This window comes from Pan paniscus, chromosome 23 (assembly GCF_029289425.2).
Source record: "Pan paniscus chromosome 23, NHGRI_mPanPan1-v2.0_pri, whole genome shotgun sequence".
In the NCBI taxonomy this organism is placed as follows: Eukaryota; Metazoa; Chordata; class Mammalia; order Primates; family Hominidae; genus Pan; species Pan paniscus.
Genome location: NC_085927.1, coordinates 60,722,290 through 60,746,923, shown reverse-complemented (window position 1 = coordinate 60,746,923; position 24,634 = coordinate 60,722,290). Strand labels below are relative to the sequence as shown.

Genomic DNA, 24,634 nt, shown 5'->3' with positions numbered 1-24,634 from the left:
TCTTTACATTTTACTTTGTTTTATCTTTGAGTTAAAACAAAATTTAATCTTCAGTTTATAAAAAAAGAAACTTGTTTAGTACCTGAGAAGTTATAAAAACAGATATCAGCCTATGAAAATTAAAGTGTCAAAATGTTAACTCAATAGGCTGTGATAGGATGTATAAATGGAATATCACTACAAAGAAATGAAATTGGCTTCATAACCCACACATATAATCAGTATCATCATTTTATACTCACACTCCAGCATAAATAAACTTACGCATTCCGTATATCATGTTGGTGCAAAAATAATTGAGGTTTTGGCCATTAAAAGCAATGGCAAAAGCCACAATGGCAAAAGCTGCAATTACATTTGCACCAACCTAATACAACACAAAATATCAATTTAATTTTTTAAGAGACAGCATTCCTATTGAGCCTATGTATGTTTCATATGTTTCTTGGTGTACATAGAGCTTTCCATGTGTTATAAAGATAGGAATTATTGCATTCAAAACATTTGCCTATGCTCTACTAAGTTTCAATACCAGTTTACTATTTACCTACTTCATAATGCAATTTGTTTCCCTGGGGCAAAGCATGGTGCTGGGGAGCAAGAAAGGAAGGCTGTGGAGAATGAGGAAGCTGTGAACAAGAGTGGATACACTCTATTTCCCCCGCCATGGGAAATTTGGTCTCAGAAGGAAAAGGTACAATTTAAAAAGTAAGCAATCACTCTCCCCAAATATACAAGCAGGCATCCCTAACTTAAATGCTAATTTAACTTTAGCAGTGCATGATCAATTTATTGCTGCAAAGCTAAAACTTAAACCATGATTTAAAAAATACTTTTTTTTTCTTTCATAGCTTAAATGTCTTCAGATCTTCTGGTATTAACACATCTGCTTTCACCCATTGGCTGTGAGTTGATATGTTGTATGTCCAAAATATTTCTTCTTCCTTTGATTTGAAGAGAAAGACATCACTCATTACCCATATTCTAATCTTCACATTTACATACATGCTCTTTTAGTTACATTGTAGTAGGTATTACCTTACCTGTATGATATAAAGTACTAGGAAATCTAAAGTCTTGGTAGTCAAATTGAAAAAGCTGAATATCATTAAAAAATAAGAAAATGAAGCATGTTTATGTAGTAAAGCTGCTTTTTGTAGATAAACAGTATTAGGATGGAACAAAAATTTGGATGAAATCTTTTAAAAAAACAGTACTGCGTTTCAAAAATAAAATTCTAAATAACAGTTAATAAGATCAGCAATTTAAATGTTGATCTCAATAACATTATTACATTTTGTAATATTGCCATGATACTAGAAAAGAAAAAGATTACAAGCAAACAATATAAAGGTTAAAAATGTTGTCAGATGCATTTTCTGCACAATTTCAATTTATACTAAATATTTTTTCCTGTGGAAACATTTGGTCCAAGTTCCAAACAATACAGTTACATTCTGAAAATTATATTCTTAATTTGGTCATTCTATCAAAGGCCTATTTACATCTTTTAGAGAAATCTATGTTATGTACCTGTACAATGATCATTTTTCAGATTGCAAAATCTATGTAAAATTGTTACTACGTGCTATGAGTGTAGTAACAAGCCTTTACTGCATTCAAAACATGTATTGAATGTAAGAAGCTCAATAAAAGTCTATGGTGAAACTCCATCTCTACTAAAAATACAAAAATTAGCCAGGCATGGTGGTGGGTGCCTGTAATCCCAGCTACTCAGGAGGCTGAGGCAGGAGAATAACTTGAACCTGGGAGGCGCAGGTTGCAGTGAGCCAAGATGCCACCACTACATTCCAGCCTGGGCGACAGAGCATGAATCCGTCTCAAAAAAACTAAATAAAATAAAAAAGTCTATAAGGTACTCAAAATTTTGTCTACGGCATGTATGGCATTTGTCTTTATGATTTATGTTGATGCTTTTATGCTCTGAAATCTTATTTTTATTTACATTTTATTAGACATTCAAATTCACATTTCTTCCCAAAAATAGACCAAATTGTTCATAATGTTTACATATAGAATGCATGAATTTTTAGGTAACAATATGGTAAAAATGTGAAGATTGACATAATTATGTCTCAGGTTGAGCTCTGAGCCTGGCTCTGTCCCACTTTCTAGCATGAGATAGAAAACGGCCCTGAAAGGCAACATCTTGTTTTAATCCAAATGATAAGTGATATCAATATTTGTGTCCTCACTCAGCCTCACATATTTTATGCATGCCCAAGATTTTCTAAAAATGAATCTACTTTCAACTTAGTCCTGCACCCTCAGATGCCTACTCCAAATTTCCAAGACCTAAATATTTCAGAAGATAGTCTAAATCCATTACAATTTGCTTCATTACTTATTCATATCAACTGTGAAGATTTCCACAAGACAATGAAGCACATGGGGTGGACATATTTTTGGCTGATAGCTTTCATGGCGGATCAGGATGAACTGGAGTTATAAAAAGTTGAGACAAGCAACTAATTTTTCTTCTGCTTATTTCTTACACAACTTCAGTTATTTAGCATCAAAACACTTACACCCTACACAGATGCTTTTAGTGACACCTCTTGGCAAATTGCATTCACCACTTTCCCCCGTTTTCATTTTATGAAAATAATTTAGAGCTATTGTGCTCTTTTTTCACAGTGACTAATTGATTCCCCTCTGCTCCCCCTGAAGATGGGTGCACTTACATTTTTGAAAAGTGAGCAGTGTTCTTTCCAAACTTAAATAGTTTTTCATAAGCCAGGTTCATAGTACACAGTGAATGAGATCTATATTTTTCTATACATTTTCCAGTCTGATGGCACTAGCAATGTTTTGTAAAAAGAATTTATTCTTAGTGAAATCAGGTTTCATTTTATTTCTGTTCTTACTCTTCCACTTTCTAGTTACTTTTCACAGGTGTTAATGTAAAAAAGAAATCTCCAACTCAGCAAAGCTTTTCAAGTGATGTTCTACTTTTATCTAAAAATCAGTAAATAATTTTTTTAAAAATATATCTTTGCTCCGCCGGTCCAGGATCAATAATGCCGATTTACCTTTCAAGAAAAATATTTAACATATTTATTAACACTCTATCTCTTAGAGATGCCAGTCTATGCTTTTCTCTTCCAGTGAAGAAATCAAGGGTACCAAAGTCAATGTTGAGTTTCACTACTTTTGATCGCATCTAGGAATAAGACCATGTAATTTGGTAAAGAATTACAAGTAAATTTGGTTGTAAAGAAAAATTACATGGAAATTTCTTGGTAAATAATTACATGGAAACCCTACACAGAACAAAAGTAGTCTGTTGCTATGAGTATTATTTTATAGATCATGGACACAGATCTAACCCAAGAATGGTTAGATGGTACAAACTAGAATTGCTACACACTTGAGCTGATTCTAAAGAGTGAACTCTTTATTTAACAACTTGCCTTCACCTGAGTTTTTCACTTCTCAAGTTCTAATGTCCTCTGGAAATAAAGAAAACAACCTTCAGCATTCTTGCTAGATATTTCTTGGCTTACCTCCTCACATTTATAGAGTAATAGATGTTCGCAACATACAACAGCATTCTGTTCATGGAAAGATGTAAATCATCATTTTCATCAAGAGCTACTTTTTTAAATGATAGGTTTGTTTGGAGTCATTTTAAGTGTGTGATAAAACATTGTCTTGGGACTTAAATGTACTTTGATGCAGATTTTGCATCAGTGAGTAACATATGTATAGAGGATAGCAAATAGTGTCAGAAAAGACAGGACACCTCACAGGATACTAACAAATCAAACATCAGTCAACAATCTCTAAGATGTACATTCATTTGGTTCTGGTTAATACACTAGATCATTTCTCTATGATTAACTTCTTTTCTTATAATATGAGAGACAGAATCTTGATAACTGTATTACTGATTAATAGAGTTAATGATGTGTGGTATCTAACGTCATTTTTATATGATGTAACACTTGAAGCCAATTTGTTTTCACTCTTTTCTTGTATGGTTTTAAAGCCACCAGAAGAATGGCATGGCTCATTTTCAGTAATTCCAATCTATATACATTCATAATTACATACATACTAAATACACACATTCATAATTACATAATACATATACACATTCATAATTACATACACAGTACATACTCACATTCATAATTAAATACACAATTCCATTCTACATGCAATGAAACTTTTAAAATACATCACTCATTTTCAGAGCAGATTAAAATAATCCTCAGGATTAGACCATATTATAATACAAATTTCCACTTAAATTTAGGCTAAAAATTCATTCAATTTTAATGAAATAATTAATTATCTGTCATCTGAAAAGCATTACCATAGGCCCACATATATAATTTAACCATTTTAACTATAATTTAAACTCATCGAAATTATTCTAGAATTTCTCTACTATGCCTTTATTGAAGAAGGAGTTGGAAATTATAGAATGTTGTAGATTGCATGGAGGCTTGCTGGGATTGGTTCAAACAGCACAGGTGACAGCAACTGAAATATTGAGGCATGAATGGTGGAACATACATGGATACAGTTAAATTTTTTCTCTCTTCCTTTTTGGTAAAATTGATCCCACATATCTGGACAGTTTGTAATGCTGCAGGAAGGATAGGGAGATGTTGTCCCCTTTTCTTCCTCCCCCCACACCTTACCAAATGGAGTGAAATATATTAAATAGATTGCAGGGCAGTGACTACAAAGTACTATTGCAAAAAACACAAAAACATAACAAGTTCCAGAATGCCAGGAAAATTATATCTCATTCAATTAAAAAAGAATTTATATACATATGTATATTTCTTTATATATCTATATGTGTGTATATGGATGTGTGGGGAGATATATATATATATATAATCACATCCACATATCTACAGATATGTGATATATATATGACATCCATATTTATCTATCTATATATTTATATCTATATGGATGTGTAGAGATATATACCTATAGATATCTCACATACATATAGATGTAATTATGTGAATCATATAAATCTGGATACATAAAATAATAAATATATTATTTGTTATATATTATATTACATATAATTTTACATTATATATTATTTATTATGAATATATTTATTCATCTCCAGTTTCTGGCAGATAGTTCCCAAAAACCTGTTAATTTCCTAATCAGTAGGGATGTTAATAGAATCTTATGGGACTCATCACCAGAAAGATCAAGCTATGATTAGAAGCTTGGAACTTTCAGCCCCACCTCTTTGGGGAAGAAGAGAGGGGCTGGAGATTGAGCTAATAAATGATCATACCTATGTGACAAATCCTCTATACAATTTCCTGAAGTACAGGTTTCAGAGAGCTTCTAGATTGCTGAACGCATTTTGGTTCCTAGAGGGTGCACACCCGGGAATGCATGGAAGAGAAGCACCACCCCTCTTCCCACATACTTTGCCCTATTCATCTATTCCATATGGTTGTTCATCTACATTTTTAATAATAAATGGGTAACATGAGTAAAGTGTTTTCCTGAATTCTGTGAGCCATCCTAGCAAATTATCAAACCTAAGAAGGGGGTCATGGGAACTCCAATTTATAGCTGGTAGGTAAGAGGCACAATAGGAAGCTTGTGATTGACCTCTGAAGTAGGGGTAGTCTTGTGGGCCTGAGACCTCAACCTGTGGAATCTGTACTATCTTCACGTAGCAGTGTCAGAATTGAGGCAAATCAAAGGACACTCAGTTGGTGTCCACTAGAGAACTGAATTGCTGTGTTGGAAAAAAAACATGCATCTGTTGTCAGAAGTGAGATATTGGGAGTGCTGAGTGCGTAAGAGTAGAAAAAGCAGGGTGTTTTCCTATACTATGGAATCAGCTGTCAGTTTGTTTTTATCTGTTATACTAATTGGAGTACTCACCCAGCTTTACACTTTAGAACTCATTGAGCATATTGGACAAGGAGAGAGAAGAAGAATGGACTCACTCTACCCAGTGTGCCATTGTTCAATATTTAATCAATAATTACCAGTCTTAAAAATTATGTCTACTGCTACCCAAACAAGTAAGTTTTAACCATTATATTTATAGTTCTAATGATATATAGATGTAATGTCCAAAACAGATCACATCAGAGCTTCAATACAGAGCTCACAATACAGAATCTCAGCTATCCCATTTTTATTAGATCTATAGTTTCTTTAATATACTTCCATGAATTTTGAAAACTTTATGAAATAATATTGGGCAAGTTATCACATTAACTTTTGTACATGAGAGTGTCCCCTATCCTAGTTTCTTAATCATTCTTTTTAAAAGTATACCAAATAAAGTCAAGTTAAAGAATAAAAGCCTATGCGCAACTGAGAAATCGAAACACAAGTTGCCAAGAGTTAGAAACTTCATTGATTCAATGAATTTGAAATAAATGCAACTTTCTTCTTACCTTATTATTATACAGTCTTACTCTCAGGACACTGCTTTCCATTGCATAATAGAATTGAAGATGACAGCTCTTGCCCAGGCAATGACACACAGAGCTATTTAGGTAAGCCCTGCTGTCTAAATGGTTAAGAGTGAAAGCATGCTTAGCGCCTACCCATACATAATAACCTGAAAGATAAAAGAAAAAAGAAGCAATTTAGGAAAACATTAGCTTCTTTCTGTCTGACTAAAACTATCTCATTTCTGAAGTTTTCAAAACCAGACTTAAAACACAAATATTTTACTTAAAAGGATAGAGTGTTTTCAAATGATTACATCAACTACAAATAACAGGTTTTCATTTTTATATATCATTTCCAATATGTAGAGAAATCTCCTAATTTCTATAATCAAAATTTGATAACACCCTTTTGTAAAAATTCAAGATTCCTGTAAAAGAAACCTACATATACAAATTGCTATACCACCAAATTATTGTCATTTTCTTTTAAATATCACAATTCAATCCTTTTTTAATCAAGAATTTCTCTTCATCCTTCCCAGAATTCTTGCCCCTCTGGATGATTTTTTGATTTACTTTTTGTAGAAAATCCTTTATAGTTTTAGGAAATACAACTTAAAATGTCTTCTTTCTTACCAAGCCACATAGAGGTATGAGATATCTACAGTCCTTTTAAACGTCACCTATGGATTTTGTTTTACATAAAGATATTGTATATAAATTTTTCCCCATCTGATATTTAAAACCAGTTGGAGCTGTTCTTGAACTTAATAACAATGACAACACAGATTTATAAAGAGATTTCTATAATTTTACAACTTCATTTTCAAAAATAAAGTCTGAAATACTTCTTCATGCTACTGAAACTGCTGCATGTCTCTGACATTTATTTAAAAAGAAGTCTCTAAGGAAACCCAAATACAACAAGAAAGACAAAAACAAGAACATGAGACCAAATTTTAGCCTCACATATTTACAGCTACAGCAAATACTAAGCATAATATGATCCTTAACTGGATAAACGTAATGTAAAAGCTTACACTATTTACATTAATGTCTTTTGCACAGTAAATCATGTCTGACTTTCAACAAAAAATTACAAGGCACCTGCAAGGCAAAAAGCAGTTTGAAAAGAGTAATTCTAAAAAGTAAAGTCTATTAATCTTTTTAAAAATAGTCTGTACACTATTCACAATAGCAAAGACATGGAATCAACCCAAATGCCCATCAATGATAGACTGGATAAAGGAAATGTGGTACATATACATCATGGAATACTATGCATCCATAAAAAGGAATGAGATCATGTCCTTTGCAGGAGCATGGATGGGGCTGGAAGCCATTATCCTGAGCTAACTAATGCTGGAACAGAAAGCCAAGCACCACATGTTCTCACTTATATGTGGGAGCTGAACAACTTGAACACAGACACAGGGAAGGGGAACAACACACACTGGGGCCTGTTGAGGGGTGAGGGGAGGGAGATCATTGGGATAAATAGCTAATGCACACTGGTCTTAATACCTAGGTAATGGGTTGACAGGTGCAGCCAACCACCACAGCACATGTTTACTTATGTAACAAACCTGCACATCCTGCACACGTAGCCTGGAACTTAAATAAAATAAATAACCATAATAATAATATTACTGCTACCCCCAAAAAATAAAAAAATAAAAAATAATAATCTGCACAGTAAAATATATAAATATAATGCTAAAGACAGCAAAAACGAATTACATTTATAAATTGTACAAAAAAGAAATTAAATTTCATGCAATTCTAATACATTCTATTAAAAACATATTAAGATACACTAGGAAATAAATAAGAAAATATTAGCAAGTATACACTTAAAACAAAAATAAATTAAGACTTTAAATTAAATGCCCAATAGGCAGAATATAACCTAGACTGGCCATAGTGTCAAAGAGAAAATTCATGTACCAGAAGCCCTGAAATGTAACTCAAAATAGAGTAAATTATATAGAAAATAAAAAGGAGGAGTCTGGTTATGGAGTGTGAACATTAGTTGTGTTTAATAGAAACTCAAGATGAAAAGATTAGAGGGAGTAAGAGAGAATTACTTGAATAAAATAACATAATTTCTGCAAGTGATGATATATGTGCATTCTGAGCATTAAAAATTAAACATATACTCATTCCTGCACTCATCATACTGAAATTTTCAAATAACAAAGATAAAGAAACATTTTTAAAATCTGCATTAAACTAAAAACCATTGCATGCACTCAGACTTCTCCGTCACTATAGCACATATCAGGAGCTAAAGAGGGAAAATCACCCTGTACTTAGAAATTAAAAAAAAAAATTCTAAAATTGTATGACCAGATAAATTATTATTTCGAAGTGAGAACAATTTTAAAACATTTTAAGTTTACAGGTACTATGGGAGCTCATCACCACAGATCTTTTCTAAATAAAAGAAAAACTGATTAAAGAGTCAACCTTTGCAAGGGGATAAGGGAACCAAGAAGGAAAGCATAAAATCTAAAAAACAATGGTGAGTAAGAAAAATAATGAAATATATAAACTTACTAATTACAAGTATCATAACAAGATATTGACTTTAAAACTCTTTAAAATGTTCAACTGTAACTCAGGACCAAAAAATAATTAAATGATAGTTTGGTCTTTCTCATGTTCAAGAAGGCAGAATACTAGAGCACTTTAGGTTTTGTTAAAGAAATTTCATATAAAGAATATACCCTAAAAATTAAGAATAGTCATAACAATAAGATATACAAATTAAAGCTTCCAGATCAGTGAAAAAAATAAAAATAAAAATGTAACAATACTCACCCCTCCAAGAAAAGGAAGAAAGAAAAAAAAGCAAAAAGAATAAAAGTAAACAGAAAATACAAATTAATATGTTAGCAAGAGGAAGAAACTCATTGACAACAGAGCAGTGTTGAAAGAAAGAGAGAAAGAAAGAAAGAAGGAAGGAAGGAAGCATGGATGGAAGGAAGGAAGGAAGGAAAGAAAGAAAGAAAGAGCTGGCTGACTTGGCTGGGCATGATGGCTCACACCTGTCATCTCAGCACTTCAGGAGGCTAAGGTGGGTGGATCACTTGAGGTCAGGAGTTTGATACCAGCCTGGCCAACATGGTGAATTCCTGTCTCTACTAAAAATTCAAAAATTAGCCAGGCATGGTAGCACGTGCCTGTAGTCCCAGCTACTTGGGAGGCTGAGACAGGAGAATCACTTGAACCCAGGAGGCGGGGGTTGCAGAGCCGAGATCTCACCACTGCATTCCAGCCTGGGTGACAGAGTGAGACTCTGTCTCAAAAAAAAAAAAAAAAAAAAAGCCTTTTAATACTTTTTGTTCATACGATAATAAATCCTGAAGGAAATAATAAAACTTAAAAAATATTGTTAACCTAGTATAATTCTTGTTTTACACTGTTGGAAACATAATTGTTATTTTCACCTTCATCTCCTATGGCAGAATGTATTTTCAATAAAATATACTCAGTATATTCACCAAGGCCTCCTATGTAATGTCTTATAACTAGTCACCATAAAGCAGAATTCTGAAAGTAATACATAAAAGATATTATTTTTTTTTCTACCTTCATCATCACCTCCTTGATCCTGCTGAGGTGTGGATTCGAATGCAGGGATCTCTCTCGCTTTTGTGCGCATCCAGGAAATTTGGCCAGCAGATGCTTCTGACGTCCACTCACACATGTCAAATTCAAACCCACAGGCCTGACACACTAAACGGGAGAAAAAGATCTTGGTGGACTATTAGTCTGCTAGAGTGGCTGCTTAACCAAGTTATGTGTTGTAATCAACCAAAAGGCTTATATACACGCATACACATCAGCACACACTAATTTATATCTGGAAGTTGGGATTCAATAAGCCTTAGAGTGTACCAGCAACTCCATTTTGCAAAAATTTCTCAGTTGATCCACATGTACAATATCCTCTCAAATGTGACCCATTGCCATAAAAAAGGAGATTCCTAGTTTTTGTTGTATGTGTCACCACTTCAGTCACAATATGTTTTAATTTTTTTAAGAGACAGGGTCTTGTTCTGCCACCCAGGCCAAATGCAGTGTTGCAATCATAGCCCACTGTAGCCTCAAACTCCTGGGCTCAAGCAATCTTCCAGCCTCAGCCTCCCAAGTAGCTAGGACCACAGGTGCATGCCACCATGCTCAGGTAATTCTTTTTTTTTTTTTTTTTTTTTTGGTAGAGATGACATCTTGCTATATTGCCCAGGCTAATTTTGAGCTCTTGGCCTCAAGCAATCCTCTCATCCCGGCCTCCCAAAGTGCTGGGATTACAGGCATGAGCCACCATACCCAGTCAACAATTTTTAAAATGGCTTTATATTTTACCTTACCTACTTTATGGGATTAGATTAGTTAGTTTAAATTATTTACTATTCATAATCACACTGAAATTTTATAGAAGAAACATTGCATATCATTCCACAATGGCTTTAGTTTGTTTCACAAAATGACATCGCCTTAAATTGATGTATTTAGTATAAACCACCACAGCCTCCCAATAACACTCCAGCTAAAAATAGGACATTAATGGCAACAAAGGTTGGCGTGTGCACTTTCCTGTGAGTGGTCTCTGAGTCTCACATATTGCACATATACCAGAAAAGTGAATATCTCAATTTAACACTTACATCTCAACTCTTCATCTGTAGCATCAAATCTGCAGAGATCTGTATCTGGATGACATAGCTCCCGCTCAGCATTCAATGCTTCTTGACACAGTAAAATTCCATCTGTTAAATTTAAAGATTGGCAAGAAGTGAAATGCAGGTGCAACTGGTAAGACTCAAGTATTTTGCTTTAATGTTAATATTCATTCTACAAAGCACTCTGTAACCAATTTCTCTTTATGGTATCATCACCCTTTAGGTAACCCTATCTCTCTCTCTCTCTCTCACACACACACACACACACACACACACACACACACACACACACACACACACACCACTCAAATAGAGACAGAGAAAAACAGAACAAAACAACTACGCAAATGTTTCAGAATTTTAATCATATCTCCATAATGACAAGCAAGCCCCAAAGCCAATCCTTCATAGGAGTAAAAAAATTGCCCTAATGTTGGAACTCAGAGTCTACTATTTGAAGGACAGTTGTACATGTGTCCAATACAAGATATGGTGCCCCTTAAACGTGGAAGGTGGATCTTCCCTGGAACTGCTTTCTCTGGAGCCTTCCCAAATTGTGCCTGTTGGCCGGCCATGGTGGCTCACACCTGTAATCCCAGGCATGGGCTGGCCTTTGGGAGGCCAAAGAGGGTGGATCACCTGAGGTCAGGAGTTCAAGATGAGCCTGGCCAACATGGTGAAACCCCGTCTCTATTAAAAATACAAAAATTATCTGGGCGTGGTGGCATGCATCCATAATCCCAGCTACTAGGGAGGCTGAGGCAGGAGAATTGCTTGAACCCAGGAGGTGGAGGTTGCAGTGAGCAAAGGTCACGCCACTTCACTCCACCCTGGGTGACAGAGCGAGACTCCATCTCAAAAAAAAAAAAAATCGTGCCTGTGTTTTTGTTTTCTTTTCCCCAAGCCCCCCAATATAAGACTTGAAGGTAGACTAGGAGTCCTTTCTGCCCATACCACTTGCAGACAATTCTCCCTCTGACCTTCCTAAATACCCAAGCTTTGACTCTCATGTCAAATGGCACCCCTCACTGTTCCAGCTTGTTACAATCACCTACAGACACTGTAGGTGAGCCCTGAGGATGCCCTGCCCCTCAACCCCTGAAGATTCTAGCTCTGAGCTCACTGTCATTCTCTGTCATGTAAATATTCACTTTTATTTGCTTCTCAGTTTCTTGATCTCTTCTTATTGATGACTTTGAAGGAGAACTTTGATGAAAAACAACCTTTGCCACCACTCTTCAAAAGAAGTATTACCATTACTAATGATGATAACGTTTCCTTGTCTTCATTTCAAGTGGTCCACTCACCAACCATCATCCCTATCTGTCCAGCTCACTTCTTTTCATATCTCTACTCTAACAATATTTCAGCTGCGCCAGCTTCTACAAGCCCAGGATCCTAAATTATTTTCAGTTATTTCCCTCACCTATCTTGTCTTCATTTCCTTTATTAGAGATGTCAGACAAGCAATCACTCCCTGGCCACACTCATACTTCTCCATACTCTCATGGCAAAAACTCTAGAAAATAAATCCCTTCACTTACTCTAGCCTGTATCTGTGCAGCTGAATGAGTGAAGAAATCATGCAGATTTCACTTTGTCCACAATCATGCAGACTGAAATGACTTCGTATTCATGACTACTCACTCCATTGGCATCAGGGTGACCCTCATTCTTTCCTTTTCCGCATTCCTAGACAACTATTCAAAGCTTTCTATTCCCTCTTTTAACTTCCAGCTCTTCCTTCCCTATTGTCATTCTCAGCTCACCACCTTGCTTCGCATTTCATTGGGAAAATGAGAGAAATCAGAAGAAAACTTTACAAGTCGCATCATCAATCTCACTGGCCAGCTGTCCACACGCTTCGCCCCCTGTAGGAGCGGGTCAACTCTCCATGCCCTTCTCTGGATGACGTCTTCCATTTAGACAGAAATTTCATCTCTGCTCGGCTATTTAAGGAATCATGCTGCCAATTTCCTCTCCTCTCATTTACAACGATGTGTTCTCTTTCTCTACAAGATCATTTCCTTCAGGACCTAAATGGCCAAAACTTCATCCATCTTAGAAAAACATTCTCCTGATCCGACAACCTTCTCCAACTAACTTCTCAAAGTTCTGCCTATTCTCACACTGACTCAAACACCAGTTCTTTCCCCTCCTATTCTCTCTCGAATCTATGTCAATAACAGTTTTTTTAATTGAGATAAACTTCACAAAACATATCATTAACCATTTCCATTTTATCTATTTTAAAGTGTACAAGTAGGCTGGGCACAGTGGCTCACAACTGTAATCCCAGCACTTGGGAGGCCGAGGCAGGTGGATCACTTGAGTTCAGGAGTTCGAGACCAGCCTGGCCAACATGGTGAAACCCCATCTCTACTAAAAATACAAAAATTAGCAAGGTATGGTGGCACACGCGTGTAATCCCAGCTAGGAAATCTGAGGCAGGAGAATTGCTTGAACCCAGGAGGCGGAGGTTGCAGTGAGCCAAGATCGCACCACTGCACTTTAGCCTGGGCAACAGAGTGAGAGTCCAACTCAAAAAAAAAAAAAAAAAGGCCGGGCACAGTGGCTCATGCCTGTAATCCCAGCATTTTGGGAGGCTGAGGCAGATGGATCACCTGAGGTCAGGAGTTCAAGATCAGCCTGGCCAACATGGCGAAACTCCGTCTCTACTAAAAATACAAAAATTAGCCAGGTGTGGTGTTGCATGCCTGTAGTCCCAGCTACTCAGGAGGCTGAGACAGGAGAATCAATTGAACCCGGGAGGCAGGGCTGCAGTGAACTGAGATCGTGCCACTGCACTCCAGCTTGGGCAACAAGAGCAAAACTCTGCTTCAACAACTACAACAAAAAAGTGTACAAGTCAGTGGCTTTTATTAAATTTGAAATGTTGTGCAATCATCAAACTACCTAATTCCAAGACATTTTCATCACTTGTACCCATCAGTCACTTCACCATTCTCTCTTCTCCCCCCTACCCTGGCAGCCACTACATCTGCTTTCTATCTCTATGGATTTGCCGACTCTGCTATTTCACATAAATGGAATCATGCAGGCTGTAGCCTTTGTGCTTGCTTCCTTTCACTCAGCAAAATGTTTTTGAGGTTCATCCATGTTGTAGCACGGATCAGTATTTTATTCCTTGTTTGTTTGTTTTTTCATCACCTTTACCACTCCCCTGAAACTGCATATATCAAGATTGACCTCTATATTGCTAAATCTCATATTTAATTTTTTTCATCAACATATTTGACATATCAGTAATATTGGACAGAGCTGATCCCTCCCTTTTTCTTGAAATATTTTCTTCACCAGGCTTTTGCATAAAACTCTTTTCTGGTTTTCTGATTGTGTTACCACCTATTTTTTTTCTCAGTCTCTCTTGTGGTTTTCCCTCATCTGCTCAACATGAGACTGCCTGGAAGCTCAGTCCCTCCATCTCTTCTCCTCTCTACACACCCACAACCTTGTTAATATCACCTAGTAACATGCTATTAAACCCTTTCCTAAATGCTGGGGACTCATAAAATTATACCTCAGGCCCAAAATTTTTGTGGACTCCAACTCTACACTCCAGCAGTATCCTGATACTGACTTAAGCCTCTTCCCTCGGGTCACAGAAATAGGTCTAAATCTTGAAACCACCTTTGCAAAAGTATGACTGAGACAGTGAAAGAGATCTAATTTAATCGACTCCATCTTGCTTCTAACTTCCAAGCTGTCCTTGCTCATTCCTGGGTGGAGACTGGACTAACTTTGGGAGGAACTTAGTTTATAGTTTAAACAAGGATGGTAACAGCCCTTTCCCAAAGCAGACCTCTTTCTTGTCTGGGGACTAGATTGCCTTTGTAGGACTAACATTAGCCACAAGAATAGAAATTATAGTTTAGGAGTCATGCAGCTGGAGGCTACAAGATTCTGACCCTCCCTAAACTGCTTCTAAGATCAGTGCTTGACATATTTCACAGAACCTGCACTTGATGGATCAATTGGCACCATCCACGTCAATAAATTGGCTCATCTGATCTTGTGGCCTCAACCCAGGAACCGACTGAGCACAAGAAGACAGCTCCGACTTCCTATGATTTCATCTCTGACCAGTCAGCACTCCTGGCTCACTGGCTTCCCCCCACCCACCAAGTTATCCTTAAAAACTCTGATCCCTGAATGCTCAGCGAGACTGATTTGCGTGATAATATAACTCCAGTCTCCCACATAGCCGGCTCTGCATGAATTACTCTTTCTCTATTGCAATTCCCATCTTGATGAATTGGCTCTGCCCAGGCAGCTGGCAAGGTGAACCCCTTGGGCGGTTACTATCTCAATAAACTTCTGATTTTTCTCAACGTAAACTTTCTCTTCCCACAGCCTTTCTTATCCCAGTTAATGAAACTCCATCCTTCTAGTTAAGGTGAGAAATTTGGGGTCTTCCAAGACTCATCTCTTTCTCTCTCTCTCACCAAACATGCAATCCATCAGCAAATTTCTGCATTATCAATAAACCACATCCAGAATCCAACTACATCTTACGACCTCCACTACTACTACCAACTCTGGCTCAGGAAACATCATCTCTTTCCTGATCATCTTAGTAACTTCTTAATTTGTCTTTCTGTCCTTGTCCCTGCTCCACTATAATCTTGAGGGTCAGATCATGTCTCCTCTGCTTAAAGCCCTTCCATGGGTTTTCATCCTACATGAAGTAAACATCAATGCCTTACTACGACCTTCCTCATATAAACCAAAGCCTCTTTCCTCAAGGCCTCTGCATTTATAGCTGGATATATAAATAAAAAAATTAAATCCTAAGCCCCCAACCATCTGAATGGACTCCTCCTCTTATCTACAGACATTCCGAAGTTAACCTGTAAAACTAGTTCAGGCCATGATGGGAAAGTGAAGCCAGACATGCCTCATTATACCCTCCTCCCTTTTGCAATTACTGGTAGAACAAACTAAGTATGATAAGAAACATCTACAGTCTATTTTCTCTGAAGCTTGCTATCTGGAGGCTTCATCTACATGGTAAAACCTTGGTCTCTACGAGCTCTTACTGTAACCTAGACATTACTTTCTATTGATTCCAGGTCTTCAGATAATAACTCAACCAATGGTCAACCAGAAAATCTATGAATCTACCTATGACCTGGAAGCCCCCTCTTCCAGTTGTTCTGCCTTTCTAAACTCAACCAATGTACATCTTGCATTCATTGATTGATATTTTATGTCTCCCCAAATTGTGTAAAACCAACTTGTAGCCCAACTACCTTGGGCACCTGTTCTCAGGATCTCCTGAGGACTGTGTCATGAGCCATTGATCACTCATGTTTGGCTCAGAATAAATCTCTTTTAATATTTTACAGAGCTTGACTCTTTTTGTCAACATATGTAATATTCACATGGCTTATTTCCTCTATTGTTTGGCTATTTTTCTCAGATTATATGTTTTAATGTGACCATACTGACTATTTAAACATCACCATCTCATCCTCATTTCTAGAACTTCTTATCACAGTTTTTTGTTTTACTGTTCTCCATAGCAAATATCACCACTTGACATAAAGTATATTTTTTATTTATTTGCTTATTATCATTTTTCTCCCTGACTAAATTGTAAGCTTGGTGAACGCAATGATTACTATTTGCTTTTTCACTGCTATCACATGACTATCTAAAAAACTTATTGGCATAATAGGTGCTCAATGTATACTTGTTTGATAAATGAATAAATGGCCTAAGAACAACCTGATGAAAAATTTTAAAACATTGTAGACTCAATATACATCATGTTCACTTTTATTTGTGATAAAACTGAAGCAATTCGTTATGGAAATGATTTATGAATGCATCCACAATCTGGTTCCTCATAATGGGAGTTTACAAATGATGAATATGCAAATCCTCTAGAATGTAAGATGCACTGAAAACAAAGCTGCATATGCAATTAAGGGAATGTTGGCAATAAATGAAGCTAAGATTGCACAATAACGATTACCATGAAATAATTAAAACTGTAATTTTTGTAGATTCATATAATAGCTACAAATCTTCTGTCCCTAGAGCTACATAACTAAATATTGGCCATAGTTCAGTTAAATGTTGCATATTATCTCTAATTCATCACTATTTACACAAGACAAAAAAAAAAACCCAGAAGCACTATAAACAAAAATAGCAAAACAGTTGAGTACAAATTGCATGGAATTAAAAACGTAGATTTTGTCAAATGTATTTCATTTCTTTCACCAGTGTCTACCACTTTAACTACCTTTGGCCTGAAAACTGGAATTTACAACCATAAAACCAGTGGTATATGAGTAAGTATTTTGGCCTGGTATGCATAAATTGTCAATTAATAAATCTGGACAGCTATTTTTATTTTAGTGCATTCAATCCCAGAGCTCAAAGCTATTTAAAGATGTCAGTTATTTATACTCATATTAATTCTCCCTTCTTCCCTCTCTCCTCTCACTCTTTCTTTCTTTCTTTCTTTCTTTTTTTTTTGAGACAGAGTCTCACTCTGTTGCCCAGGCTGAAGGGCAGTGGCACAATCTCGGCTCACTGCAACCTCTGCCTCTCAGGTTCAAGCGATTCTCCTGCCTCAGCCTCCCCAGTAGCTGAGACTACAGGGGCCCAAGACCACGCCTGGCTAATTTTTGTATTTTTAGTAGAGATAGGGTTTTGTCATGTTGGCCAGGTTGAGGCTGGTCTCGAACTCCTGACCTCAGGTGATCTGCCCACCTCAGCCTCCCAAAGTGCTGAGATTACAGGTGTGAGCCACTGTGCCCAACTCTCTTTCTCTTATTCTTACATTGTACCACAATCTGGCAGTACAATATTATTTTAGGGGTTTTCAAATCCTCCATCAATGATACATGATTAGTGGAATACGGCTTTGCCAACCATTTCAAGGTGTCTGTACCACTAAAGTCACATGTCTAGGGCCTGCCATCCTTCCAATCTTATCTTGCACAAACAGATTAAATGAAATTGTCCAGACTCTCTCAGAGGGTAGAAAATGAAGTCCAAGTCTCAAGGCCATTGTGGTAAAAGTTATAATTGACATCCAGTTTTTACTCCAGAGGTTTTAGACAATGTGTCAGTTATCCTTATTTGTAGTGGATTTCAAGGAAGGAACAGTTACTGTCTCTTAAAAGAGAACTGGAAGCTACTAAAATAAAAAAGGTCCTTAGTTATTTAACTGGATAATATATATGCATCATTCAGATTCTAATAAAGGGATGATTGGTATATTTGAGGGCTTTACAAATGAGACTTAGGCAAAGTCCTGAAAAACCAATCTAAAAATATTCACAGAATATTCAAAATATTCTGATTGTGAGCCACAGCATGAAATCGTTATACAAAATTATAATCAGCTGTTTCTTTAAGAATCAGTGTTATTCAAGAATCAGTGATTAAACATGTTCTTATTTAATCACAATAGTAAGGCTTGATTTTTTTTTCATACTAGCTACTTTGGTAAAATCTAAAGTGATCCTCTTTTCAATAAATGTACAATAAAATTTCATATCTTGGAAGGGGCAGAGGTTAGAACGGTATTGTTTGAAAATCTGGAAATAGGCTAAACAATTTCTTTCATATTAAAAATTAGTTTTATTGTCCAATTTGCAAAGTGTTCAGAAACTGTGAACATACCTAATACTAAGCAGTTTTATAAATAAAATAGCTTATATGTATTTTTTTCTTTTTTCTTTTGTTTGAGATGGGATCTCACCCTGTCACCCAGGCTGGAGTGCAGTGCCGTGATCTCAGCTCACTGCAACCTCTGCCTCCTGGGTTCAAGCGATTCTCCCATCTCAGCCTCCCCAGTAGCTGGGATTACAGGTATGTGCCACCACACCTGGCTAATTTTTATATTTTTAGTAGATACAGGGTTTCACCATGTTGCCCGGGTTGGTCTCGAACTCCTGACTTCATGATATATTTTTAGAGTAAAGAGAAATATATATGGTAAAATAATAGTTTCATTTTCATAAATAACGGTATAATAAATAAGCCATATATTATAAACTTCCTCATCTCAGAATTTTTCAACTTTAAAAGTTGGTCATTTCATTTTCAAATTTATTTATAAATTTACATATGGTAAAGTTCCTATTTTCCAGTATTCAGCTCTATGAGTTGTTTTTTACTTTTAAAAAAAAGCTTTTATTTTAACTTCGGGGTACATATGTGGGTTTGTTATATAGGTAAATTCGTGTCATGGGGGTCTGTTATACAGATTATTTGGTCACCCAGAGTATAGACCTCCTCTTGGGTGTCTCTAGACACCTCCTCTCCAAGAAGAGGGAGCACGTGGGAAAGTCCCAGCGTCAGTCAGGAGGCAGAGGAAGAGGAGTGAAATGTGGGTAAGAAACTTTCTTCTGGTTTCTAGGAGAAGAAGCAGGGGAGGCAGGGTAAGCAAGCCTAGGACTGGCTAGTTTTAATGATGTCAGCAGGCCCTAGAACATAGAAGCTGTTTCTAGATGTCTGGAACTTGGTTATTATGGGCTAAATCATGCCTCCCAAAATTCCTATGTTGAAGTGTTAACCCAAAGTACTACTGAAAGTGACTGTATTGGAAATACAGCCTTTATAGAGCTAACTAAGGTAAAATGAGGTAACCAGGGTGGCCCTAATCCAATATGGCTGGTGTACTTAAACTAGAGTTTAGGTCATAGTCAGGTATAGAATGACCATGTGAAGACACAGGGAGAAAACAGCCATCTATAAGCCAAGAAGAAAGGACACAAAACTCAATCAATCCTGCTGACATTTTGAACTTGGATGTCTGGCCTCAATAATCAAGAAAAAATAAATTTCTATTGTTTGAGTAACACAGTCTGAGGTACTTTGTTATGGCAGCCATAATAGACTAATATACTAGCCCTGGTTTGTGTAGGGCAGGTGCATTATGGCCTACGTATGTGAAAAGAAGTCTTTTTAGGAAATCTAAATATCATTTTTTTTTCCAGGACAGAGTCTTTTTTTGTCACCCAGGCTGGAGTGCAGTGGTGCCATCTCAGCTCACTGCAACCTCCACTTCCCAGGTTCAACCCTCTGGAGTAGCTGGGATTACAGCGGCACGCCATCATGCCCAGCTAATTTTTGTATTTTTAGTAGAGATGGGGTTTCACCATGTTGGCCAGGCTGGTCTTGAACTCCTGACATCAAGTGATCTGTCCACCTCAGCCTCCTAAACAATCATTTCTATAAACCAAAAAGACTTACCACAAGACGGCTATGTTACAACTTAAGTCCACTCATTTTCTTTAAGTCCACTCATTTCTAAATACAATAATTCTGTTATAATATGGCAAAAGTACCTGTATGTCTATTAAAATATGGGAAATGCTTGGCCCAGATTAATTCTTCTTCAATAAAGCCTCATTATATAGTTTGAGGACTTAGCTTCATTTTTCATACTAAAACAAAAACCTAGAAATAATATAACATTCTTAGCACAAATGTAAGTACTGTTAAAAACCTCTTCCCTTGATATTTCATTTAAATCTGCTTTTTTATGGAATAGAGCATATGTATCTCACAAGGAAGAACAAATAATCCAAAATCTCAAATATTTGGCATTTGAATAACTGCACATGTTCTTTGTTCAATCATTTGGTCAATCTATATTTATTAAGTGCTTGTTCTGTTCTAGGGTCCACAAATGAATTAGACAGGGTAGGAACTATGCCTCAAGGCACTTAGAATTTAGTCATGGAGATAAATCAATACACATGTGTCTGTGTGTGTGTGTCTGTGTGTGTGTGTGTGTGTAGGGGGTGGTAGTGGCAATGTGGAGGGATAGTCTATAAGGGAAAATTCCCTGCACAAGAAACCTCAACTCACAAGAAACTTTTGCTCAGAAACCTGAGCATAAATGGTGGAAGGACATATCAAAAACAAAGAAAAGAAAGAAAGAAAGAAAGAAAAGGAAGGAACAAAGAAGGCAGAAGGGAGAAGAAGGAAGAAAAAGGAAAGGAGAGGAAGAAGGCAAGGGAGGTGGAGGAAGGAGGGAGGAGAAATGTAGGAGGAGGACAGAGGGGAGAGGAATGGGAAGAAAAGAGGGAAGAGAAGGTGGGGAGGATAGGGAGAGGATGAAGGAGAGGAAAAATGAGAAGAAGAAGAAAAAGAAAAGTCATGGAATGAGGCTTTCGGGCAGAGGAAAAGAGGTTTGCATAATACCCAAGAATTAGAGGACACTGTGTTGCTGAACTCACAAGTAATTTGTTTTGACCAGGGTATGGGATTCTTGGGGGAATTGTGAAGGAGGACATTGGACTACTGAAAAAGAGCAGTATCGTGAGGAGCTAATATCATGATAAAATATTTGAATTCTGTCCTGGAGGCTGTAAGACTTATTGATGGATCTATGACAAGTGGAGACCTGGCCATAGGTGTCTGTTATAAAGTACAATCTGTTGGAAGTAGATTGTTGAGTAGAATACATTAAAATTGGAAGAAAAAAAATATCCCATAGGGGGGAAAAATGTGGGCTGGAACAAAGTCAGGGTTGGATAAATAGTAGTAATAAATAAGAGGAGAAAATTTAAGAAATAAGGTAGGACATTCCCTCCATAATATTTTTTAGCCAAATTGATATAAAGGTGAAAAAAAGAGAAGAATATGTAAAAATTACTCTTAACTTTTTGAGTGAGAAAAAACAACTGCCAATGACTAAAACAGGGAATGAACAAGAGGGAACAGATTTTGAAAGAAAGTTGGAGTTTACTTCTAAACATTGTTGATTTCCAGTTTCTGTAGGAAATATATTTGCTTATTCCACTCATAAATCTGTTCTCCTTACTTACCTCCACTCCAAAGGCTAAAAGCTAAATATTCAGTTTTGTTAGCCTGCCTAGCAAATAAAGTTACCCAGATAAAATAGTCAAGCCAATGATATGGCCAAAAACATTGCCCCTTCTTATTTCGACCTTCTTCCTGCCCAAAATAAACGTGGAAATATCTACACCGCTATCTGTATAAACATGGAAATATCTACACCGCTGACTGTATAAACGTGGAAATATCTACACCGCTATCTGTATAAACGTGGAAATATCTACACCGCTGTCTCTATAAACGTGGAAATATCTACACCGCTGTCTCTATAAACTTGGAAATATCTACACCGCTGTCTCTATAAAAGTGGAAATATCTACACCGCTATCAGTATAAACGTGGAAATATCTACACCACTGTCTCTATAAACGTGGAAATATCTACACCGCAATCTGTATAAACTTGGAAATATCTACACCGCTGCCTCTATAAACGTGGAAATATCTACAACGCTATCTGTATAAACTTGGAAATATCTACACCGCTATCTCTATAAACGTGGAAATAGCTACACCGCTATCTGTGTAGACGTGGAAATATCTACACCGCTATCTCTATAAACGTGGAAATATCTACACCGCTATCTGTATAAACGTGGAAATATCTACACCGCTATCTGTATAAACGTGGAAAGTCTACACCGCTATCTGTATAAACGTGGAAATATCTACACCGCTATCTCTATAAACGTGTAAACATTTACACGGCTATCTGTATAAACATGGAAATATTTACACCGCTATCTCTATAAACATGGAAATATCTACACCGCTATCTCTATAAACATGAAAATATTTACACCATTTGTATAAACATGGAAATATTTACACCGCCATCTCTATAAACATGGAAATATTTACACCGCTATCTCTATAAACATGGAAATATTTACATGGAAATATCTAACCCTAACCCTAAACCTAACCCAACCCTAACCCTAACCCTAACCCCTAACCCTAACCCCTAACCCTAAACCTAACCCTAATCCTCACCCCTCACCCTCACCCCTAACCCCTAACCCTAACCCTAAACCCTAAACCCTAACCTTTACCCTAAACCCTAACCCTAACCCCTAACCCGTAACACCTAAACGCTAACCCTAACCCCTAACCCTACCCTAACCCTACCCTAACCCTAACCGTAACCCTAACCCCTAACCCCTAAACCTAACCCTAACCCTAACAAACCTAAGCCCAACCCCAACCCCAAACCCAACCCTAACCCTCTAACCCTAACCCTAACGCTAAGCCTAACCCTAACCCCCTAATCCTAACCCTCACCCTAACCCTACCCTAACCCTAACCCTTAACCCTACCCCTACCCCTACCACTAACCGCTAACCCTAACCCCTAACCCTAACCCTTAACCCTACCCCTACCCCTAACCCCTAACCCATACCCTAACCCTTAACCCTAACCCTAATCCTAAAACCCTAAAACCCTAACCCTAAACCCAAACCCTAACCCCAACCCCAACCCCAACCCCAACCCTAACCCCTAACCCGAACCCGAACCCGAACCCCTAACCCTAACCCTAACCCCTAACCCCAACCCCAACGCCACCCCTACCCCTAACCCCTAACCCTAACCCCAACCCCACCCCTACCCCTACCCCTAACCCTAACCCCAACCCCAACCCCTAACCCGAACCCGAACCCGAACCCCTAACCCTAACCCCAACCCCTAACCCTAACCCGAACCCTAACCCCTAACCCCTAACCCTACCCCAACCCTAACGCTAACCCCTAACCCTAACCCTAACCCCTAACCCTAACCCCTAACCCTAACCCTGACCCTGACCCCTGACCGCTGACCCTGACCCTAACCCTGACCCTAACCCTCTAACCCTAACCCCTAACCCTAACCCCTAACCCGTAACCCCGAACCCGAACCCGAACCCTAGACCCTGACCCTGACCCCGACCCCGACCCCAACCCCTAACCCTCACCCTCAGCCTCAGCCTCACCCTAACCAAAAGAGAGGCTTTTGGTTTCCCGTTTTCCACACTGAACCGTTCTAACTGGTCTCTGACCTTGATTATTGAGGGCTGCAACCGGGAAAGATTTTATTCACCGTCGATGCGGCCCTGAGTTGTCCCAAAGCCAGGCAGTGCCCCCAACGTCTGTGCTGAGGAGAATGCTGCTCCGCCTTTATGGTGCCCCCCAGATCTGTGCTGAGCAAAACACAGCTCTGCCCTTGCGGTGCCCTCAGCCCACCCGCCCGGGTCTGACCTGAGAAGAACTCTGCTCCGCCTTCGCAGTACCCCCGAAGTCTGTGCAGAGGAGAATGCAGCTCCGCCCTCGCGATGCTCTCCGGGTCTGTGCTGAGGAGAACGCAACTCCGCCTCCGCAGAGAGGCGCGGCGCGCCGGCGGAGGCGCAGAGAGGCGCGGCGCGCCGGCGGAGGCGCAGAGAGGCGCGGCGCGCCGGCGGAGGCGCAGAGAGGCGCGGCGCGCCGGCGGAGGCGCAGAGAGGCGCGGCGCGCCGGCGGAGGCGCAGAGAGGCGCGGCGCGCCGGCGGAGGCGCAGAGAGGCGCGGCGCGCCGGCGGAGGCGCAGAGAGGCGCGGCGCGCCGGCGGAGGCGCAGAGAGGCGCGGCGCGCCGGCGGAGGCGCAGAGAGGCGCGGCGCGCCGGCGGAGGCGCAGAGAGGCGCGGCGCGCCGGCG

The 24,634-nt window shown here is 38.3% G+C and overlaps 1 protein-coding gene across 1 annotated transcript; it reads right to left on the bottom strand.

The window, feature by feature from the left end:
• Positions 1 to 719: 719 nt before the first annotated feature.
• Positions 720 to 24,392, bottom strand: LOC129395072 (MAM and LDL-receptor class A domain-containing protein 1-like). Its single transcript, XM_063603131.1, has 5 exons — positions 24,204 to 24,392; positions 11,105 to 11,206; positions 10,026 to 10,172; positions 6,432 to 6,598; positions 720 to 944 (listed from the first exon to the last, which is right to left on the bottom strand). Exons 3-5 carry the CDS (start codon positions 10,141 to 10,143, stop codon positions 846 to 848), a joined length of 384 nt encoding a protein of 127 aa, XP_063459201.1. The 5' UTR covers positions 10,144 to 10,172; positions 11,105 to 11,206; positions 24,204 to 24,392; the 3' UTR covers positions 720 to 845.
• Between the last annotated feature and the right edge of the window lie 242 nt (positions 24,393 to 24,634).

Coding starts and splice junctions, on each gene's coding strand:
- LOC129395072 (XM_063603131.1), bottom strand. CDS start 10,143: ATGTGTGAGTGGACGTCAGAAGCATCTGCTGGCCAAATTTCCTGGATG. Junction 6,599..10,025: donor TCAAGGAGGTGATGATGAAG/GTAGAAAAAAAA, acceptor TTTATCTTTCAG/GTTATTATGTATGGGTAGGC. Junction 945..6,431: donor TAAGACTGTATAATAATAAG/GTAAGAAGAAAG, acceptor TTCAAATCAAAG/GAAGAAGAAATATTTTGGAC.